This window comes from Ictalurus punctatus, chromosome 10 (genome assembly GCF_001660625.3).
Source record: "Ictalurus punctatus breed USDA103 chromosome 10, Coco_2.0, whole genome shotgun sequence".
NCBI lineage: Eukaryota > Metazoa > Chordata > Actinopteri > Siluriformes > Ictaluridae > Ictalurus > Ictalurus punctatus.
The window spans coordinates 278,564-286,478 of NC_030425.2; the positions used below are offsets into that span (position 1 = coordinate 278,564).

The 7,915-nt window shown below is 40.1% G+C and overlaps 1 protein-coding gene across 1 annotated transcript; it reads right to left on the reverse strand.

Annotated features, from left to right (window-relative positions):
• Positions 1 to 3,038: 3,038 nt before the first annotated feature.
• fth1a (ferritin, heavy polypeptide 1a) lies at positions 3,039 to 6,995 on the reverse strand. The gene is given in 5 exon segments (NM_001200338.1): positions 3,039 to 3,402; positions 4,113 to 4,238; positions 4,629 to 4,775; positions 5,074 to 5,179; positions 6,783 to 6,995. Coding segments are annotated over 4 exon segments (534 nt in total). The 5' UTR covers positions 5,176 to 5,179; positions 6,783 to 6,995; the 3' UTR covers positions 3,039 to 3,243.
• Positions 6,996 to 7,915: the final 920 nt, after the last annotated feature.

Consider the following 7,915-nt stretch of genomic DNA (forward strand, 5'->3'; position numbering starts at 1 on the left):
AACCACAAGTTTCTCTCTAACCTCGTTAAGCCTTTGCACGATGTATACTTCGTCCCGCAGCTCGTGCAGAACGGCATCCATCGATCCTTGAATTCTCTGGGGGTTAACCCTCAAACCAAACCGACCCAAAGCTTGAGCGATGAAATGTTTAAGTCCGGGTTTGACTAGATCACGTGATAGTTCCTCAAAGTATTTGTCAAAGAAATACGCATCAGGTTCGAACAGACACGAGAGTCTAAACTGACTCGGATGATCCACTTCGCACCCAGAGTTCTTTCAGTTTTTTGTTGATAAGATGTTCCAGAAGGACCACGACTGTCGCTTTTATAATTTTGAATGCGTCAGAGTGAATAGAGTCATCTGTGTCATCAAGATGAGGCGCCAGTTAAAGAGCCACTGATTCCGTACGGAGTTGTGAGGAAACTTAGGTTGTGATATCCTAATTCCTTGCAGAAATTATCTAGCCACCTGTTGTCATATGTTTGAGGCGGGATTCTAGGGTTGTTGCGTTGTGGTCAGGCAGAGCCGGCGCTGTTTCTGGGTTGGTGCTGTAGCAGGCATATGCAGAATCTTGAGGCATCTTTGTAATACGTGTTCACTGTAACACAGGCCACCCCGTTTTAATCGTCGCAGCATGAGGGCGGTCTTGAGAGAGGTTCTCGGGAGTTGGTAACGCCCTGTTCAGGGTTAAACAGCAGCTCCTTTACAATGTCATCCCCACAAAGAATTTTTAACAAACTAACACATTGTTCTTTTTTTCTTGGAGCAAAAGTTAACTCCTCACGCTTTTCATCAGAGTCTCTTATAGGTGTGATGCAGGACAGTCTTATTAGGAGATATTAGGAGTTCTCAGAGTAGCCATTGTATCATTTAGTTACAGACTATCTTCTGTGTTTTAACCGTAATGTCTTAAGACGATATTTAAAAGCCATTAATACCCCCAGACACTAACTCTATCATAAACAAGCTGATAGAATTACACCACACCCCTGGTCATAAAACTCTTGGTCAGGAAAAACACAAAGGGCCATAAATTAGACAACCTACAACTGTCCTTCAAGAAAAACACAAAGATCATAAATTAGCACAATACTTCTATTGACACTTTGGCAGAAAGCGCTGTCTACCGATGAAACACGTATATGGGCGTGGTTGAGAGAGAGAGAGAGAGAGAGAGAGAGGTGTGTCTGAAACACGCATGTATGGGCAGGGGGGGAGAGAGAGAGAGGGGGGGGGGGGGTGATTCGGTTTAACGTCATTAAACGCTTTAACCCAACGAATGGAGGACATCTAGGGAAAAATTTCTCTTAGTTTAAACAATACGGCGATTCTTTTAGCCAGCACTTTGACATTACCTCATAAGGATCTTTGTTTAGAAGTCATGTAATACGTGCTATTCTTTTTAAACAGCTCTTAAAAATTTTTACATCCTAAAGGTTTTGTGTGGGTTTTTTTTTGGAAGACAAGTAATACGGATTTCTTTTTAAACAACTCTCTTAATCTTTTTTTTTTTTTTACCTCCTAAAGGTTTCTGTTTAGAAGTTATGTAATATGTGCGATTCTTTAAACAGATTCTTTTTAAAAAAACGCTTTACCGACTAAACTTTTTATTCAAAAGCAAAACCGGGCCCCCTAAAATGTAATCAACATTTGTTGTCATTTATTTCACAAACAAATATTCTACTCATATGTACACATTCAAAACATCATGCTTTTCTAACAATGTGTTTACACAAACGAAATAATCAAACACATGCCCAATATTAACCATTGTTACGCTTTTCAGACGTATTTCACCCCCCCCCCAAAAAAAAAAACAGACTCATTAACATAAACACCTTTGTTGGGAGGGGGACTATCCCCCCCCACGCCTCACCACCACAGCCACAAAGGAGCCAGATTGACCCCCTGATACACTCGGTAGGGTTACCCCCACCCTTGGTCATAAATTAGTTTACCTGCAGAAATGTCGGCCAGGGAAGGACAGGGGCCATAAATCAGCACACGCACACACTAACTTGACAGTTTGACTGAAAGTGTATGATATAACTACTTACATATTTCTTATGAATGTGTATAAAAACCACTAAAGGCAATTTTATGACAAATTATATATGGTATTTACAATAAATGGGGGGGGGGGGGGGGGGGACAAAAAACAAACAAACCAAAAAAAAAAAAAAAACAGTGACCATGGAAAATCTTTGGGGATAACGCAGACTAAGACAAAACAAACCTCTACTTCCTAATGTTCACAACTTCTCCTACACCAACAGAGAAGGAACAAAAGTCAACTTACTTCTCCAACTCCTCTACAAACCACAGTTTCTAATAACCACACCAGACACTCCAAGTGATCCCTCCAACTATGTAAACACATTCACAGAAATATACCAAAGCAAACCTTTCACAAGGGGTAACGCTGAATTCAAGGTCACAAGTCAAGCACTGGATTAAATACCAAAAATCACAAGACAACAAGTTCCTGAGTGTAAAAGCTGGTGCACTCACTGTGCTCATCTCTTCTGGAGTCCAACCAACATGGCAGAAGCAGTGGAGTACAAAACACACTGACTTGAGTAAAACTACTGCAATTGTAGGAATTATTCACTTCAAAATAAAAGAAAATGACTCTTTAAATAAATGCTTTGCAGAAAATCTACTTGGTTAAAAATCTGTTCTCACATAGTTAATTGAGCTATGCTGACACGAACACCAACTCCATTATCTACACTATATAAAGAAAGGCAGCACAAATCCTAAATATCAGCAAATACCACTTTGTCCTTCTCAATCACTGCAAAGAGGGTCTTAAGGGAATAAATTTTCCTTCCATTATAAGCAGACAAGACAATTAGAGAGAAGAAAAAAATTATATATTGTATTCTTGATCATACGTCACACTACTGCACCCTTCACCAAACCCTTGTGATATATGTGTAGCAACACCTTATATTTTTAAGTGCCTCAGCATGCATCAAGCAAAACATGAAGACTTTAAAAAAAAATTTTAAAAAAATTGCACAACATGGACAGGATCCAGCAGTTTTTTTTTTATTTGATTGGAATTACACCTTCAGCAATACATCACACATAAGTTACACTAAGGAGCAGACAGGAAGCATGTTGAAGCAGGAAGAAGCTGAAAACTGAGCACTAATTGGACCATCTGGTGGGGGGGAGAAAAAAAAAGGTAATCATTTTGGCAGGACCGTATCTAATTGAAGGTGGCTTGGAAGGGATTTAGCTGCTCTCACTGCCCAGTGTGTGTTTATCAAACAGATATTCAGCCATGCCGTTCTGAGGCGCTCCCATACGGCGCAGGTTAGTGACCCAGTCAGAAAGCTCCTTAATGGACTTCACCTGTTCGTCCAGGTAGTGTGCCTCAATGAAGTCACACATCTGAAAAGACACGAGAAGATTAAATGTACAAGGGAGAGAAAGTGCATGCTTAACCATGACTCACTGTTCGAGATAAGTCACATGACTAGTAGGATGTCCAAAGTTCCAGAAACTTTTGAATGGTGGCTTTTTGCTCTTTGTTCAGAGCAGGTAAGAACTTAAAACAAATCCAACACAGTAGATATGTCAGCATGGTAATGCTTTGTAAAGGAAGTTGGCAAGCATGGCAAAAACCCAGCAGACTCGATTTCCTCATTTCATAATTCAGTTCATCATTTTAAAAACGGACCTCATGCTTTGTTTAGAGGGTTCAACTAGTGTTTAACACAACAGCATATCCATCTATCTTTAGTGCAAGGATTTCCCCAAGCTAGGGGTCATGACCACATGTGCAGTTGCTTGATTTATTAAATGCAGTCTCAAAAGAAACTCTTGATATTGGAAACATCCAAGATTTCATGTGCTAATATTTTGAAACGATGCTGGGAGTCACATTCAGTCAAGCCACATTTAAAGTCAATACACATTTTCAGTCTTTACTATTTCTTGATTAGCAAATACTTTTTAATGCAAAGGCAGAGTTTTATATTTTAAAACAGTTCATTCAGGAGGACGGCAGCAAATTTGAGAGAAAAAAAAAAAAAAAAAAAAAAAAAGAAGTTACAGTTGGAATGATTTGCCTGAAGAAGTGTGTGCACGCGCACACTTACATGGGGGTCGTTGTGATCGGTGGCCACCTTGTGCAGGTCCAACAGGGACTGGTTAACATTCTTCTCCAGCTGTAGTGCACACTCCAGAGCCTCCATACCACTGCCCCACTCGTCACGCTCTGGTTTCTGTCACGCAGAAACGTGAAAACGTACATAAGGTTTTTATCCCCCTTCAACCCTTTTGTTTTTATCACGTTATCTTCCTTCACCCTGCTGGCTGTTTTAAGCAGCTTGGACCTTTGCTGACTGAATGATAAGAACTCCACCCAAGACAAACAGTCAGTATCTGCACTTCACCCCACTCCCCAACAGATCCCTCACTGTAATAGACCTGCTTCTGCACTGTTATATGATGTTGAAGGTCAATTTGATCATATATATCACCTTTTACAATAAATTAAAAAAATCGTCACAAAAACAAACGAGTTACCTTGTTTACATGTTCATTTTTAGCTTCCACAAATCCATCTTCCTTTTTAATTTTTTTTATTATTATTATTCACATATACAATGTACCTTGATGTCCTGTAGGAAAATTCTTCCTCCTCTCTGGTTCTGGACTTTCATCAGTTTCTCGGCATGCTCGCGCTCCTCATGTGACTGCTTGCGGAAAAACTTGGCAAAGTTGTGCAGAGCCTGGTCGTCTCTGTCAAAGTAGTATGACTGGGGGGGGTAAGATTTAAAAAATGTTAGGAGATTAAAATGGGGACAGGACAGAATCTTTGGAGTCAAAGCTCTTTTACACACTGAACTCAGTGCTCCTTCCCATCATAGATCACTCCATGGGTTGGGTAATAAACACTTTAGTTATCTAAGCTGTCTAAAGAAGGGGGTAAACATTTACTGTCCGACCCACCCTCCCAGTCCATGTGATGTTAAACATTAAAAATGTTTCACACAATGACTTAGCTTTACTTTAGTGTTTCATTATCTCCCTTTACAATATGACTTAGAGACTTACCATGGACAAGTAGACGTAGGAGGCGTACAACTCCAGGTTGATTTGCCGGTTGATGGCAGCCTCGCAGTCCTGGTGGAAATTCTGTCTCACCTGAGAGCTCATGTTGCTGCGCACACACGAGATCGATTACACAAGAGAACACACTACACTGTGAAACATTTCATCTCATCTTGGTGTAAACGTTCAGTTAGACTAACAAACAAACTGTGCTTCTGGAATAACGATTTGATATTGTGGAGGCTTCAAAATAATCGTTACATATTCTGTTCTAGGCACTTAACACAATCTTGTTTGGAACGTTTGGTTCCTTCCTGTAAACACTCATTCTGTACTCTGAGATGTGACATTACATGCAAAGTCATGCTCTGATAGCAGTTTTCAAAGCCATTAAAAACAGGTAGCATGACCCGGTCATTACTGCTCACGTCACATAGCATGATGGCTAGACACAGGTCTGCTGATTTCCAAAGAAGAAAAAAACAAACAAACAAACACCAGCTCTGCAAGTGAAGCTTTTTAACGAGAAGATAAAACGATGGGTTTGTTTGTGCTTAAAAGACAAGTCCTTCCTGAAGTCATTAAATAGGATTGTGATGATGTCACAGAGCAACACAATTACAATGGAGTTTAATAGGAGAGGGGAAAAAATCTGATTTAACATTGAAGCTTCAGAGCCTTTGCAGTTGATATTTAGAGTGGACTCCGTTTCTTATTTAGGACTCACACCTGACACTACGCCTGGAAAACAATTAACAAGAGTCTCACGAGCTCGTTTTACGGCTCTACAGGGCGACACAGCTTTTCTGCCGCTCTTATCAGGAAGCAATCATGAGGCCAACACAGCCTCCTGGGTTCCTCAGATATCACTTTCTGCTACGCTGTAGTTTAGGTTTCTCTGGTCAGACAACCTGCAAAGTGTTTTTCATACGCTTGACTGTCACAGGACCATGAAAGCTGGGATCATGGCAGAACTCCAGTGGTTTATTAACAGATCCACACACCCAGTAATAGATGTTTGGTGTTAATTTAATGCATTATTAAAACACAGACTCTATAACTCGGTTCCGTGTTCTCAAGCTGTACGAGTGATTAAAAAGAAAGAGAGTTAGAAGAAGTAGTGTAGAATTTAGTTCAACACCGTGTCCCAATAAATAAATAAGTCACCTTATTGTTAAGCCACCGTTAGCGCGCGCCCACACACCCGCAATGCGGCCTTTCCTACATCACCATAACGTTATTTAACGCTACAAATCTGCCGAAAACTACAGTTCAGTTTCGTATCTCCGTGTTAGAACCATCACACTTTCACTCACGCGTCAAAAACTTGACTTTTCTTTTTTTTTAAGTTACGTAATTACTGTTCTTAGCGGCCTAACGCACAAGCACGTACACAAACAGTCGTTTTTTTTTTTTTTATTACCCTAACCGTATTCTGATAAACTCCACCCTCTGCGCAAAGACTGGCTGATTCTATTCGCGTTTCTGCGCTACGATTGGCATGTTGTAACCCGCCCCCGTTCGGCACCCAATCACAAAACCGCCTTTACACAAACCGCCAATCCTTGCGCAGGAAGGAGGATTTCCCGGAATACGCGTGGACAAATATTTTTTCGCGTGGCGTAGTATTGTCAATTCTTGTTATATGTCTAATAAGTATTTTGTCAACAACAATAATAGAAAAGACAACAAAGGAAAAAAAACACACTTACCTTCGTCGGTTTAGCTTTGTAGTTTAGCTATGCTGGACGGCTTCAAGCGGAAGGTTTATGGCTTTGTTCAGCGATGTAATCTAAATACCTTAACGATTAAGTAATTTCTCCGTGCTGAAACTGATCAGAATTAAAGGAAATGATTGCGAGGAAAGACAGAAGCTAAGGTTGCCGTTCAAGCACTGTTGAAGCGGAGAACCTTCTCTCTGTCCGTGAATGATAGTCGATTTGACTTTGAGCCGTTACGCAGCGGATTTTGTTAGCGATGCTCATGCATATTCATGACGCAGGAGGTGCTTTCTTTCTACAAGCCAATCAGATGCGAGTACAGAGTGCACATATGCATGACGCAAACAACGCAGGGAGCAGTCTTGTTTCTATCCAGTGGGTTTGTTTATTAGCGCCAGGCGATGTAGACTAGCAACGCGGTTAGCTGGAGCAGTTGGAAATTGTTATTTTGACATTTTTTTAAATATCAGAAAAGTTGGATTTGTGTTTGCCATAAAGTTAAAGAGTGGAACAAAACACGTTACAACATTTAATTCAGACATTAAAGGCCAAAATCATTGTTGTAAACAAAACAACAAACAAATAGGCCTGATCGTCAACCATTTAATAGATCCAAGAGATCAAAAGTCTATATCCACATTTTTAAATTTGTACTCTCAGGTCTGTTTTCTTATAAGAAGGTCTGCCTCTGAGACTCTAGTCATGGACAGGTATATGTAGGAGGTGTACAGTTCCAGGTTGATGGTGGCCTGGCAGTCCTGGTGGAAATTATGTCTCACCTCATGTTGCTGTCCACACACACACACACTACAGAAGAGTACGCACTGAAAAATTTCAACTCATCTTAGTGTAAATGTTCAGTAAGATGAAAGAACAAATTGTGCTTTTGGAATGATGACATTGGGCGCTTCAAAATGTCAGCATTTACACAATCTTCTTTGGAATACCAGGTTCCAAGAACTGACACCCAACTAAACAAACCAAGCAAAACATTCGCAATTTACTCTAGAAATAGGAATAAAGTATACTGTAACATACAAACAACGATAATAAAAAAAAACCCATTACATAATGTTAATAATGTGATGATCAGTAGATTATTGAGCAAAAAAAAAAGGAAAAAA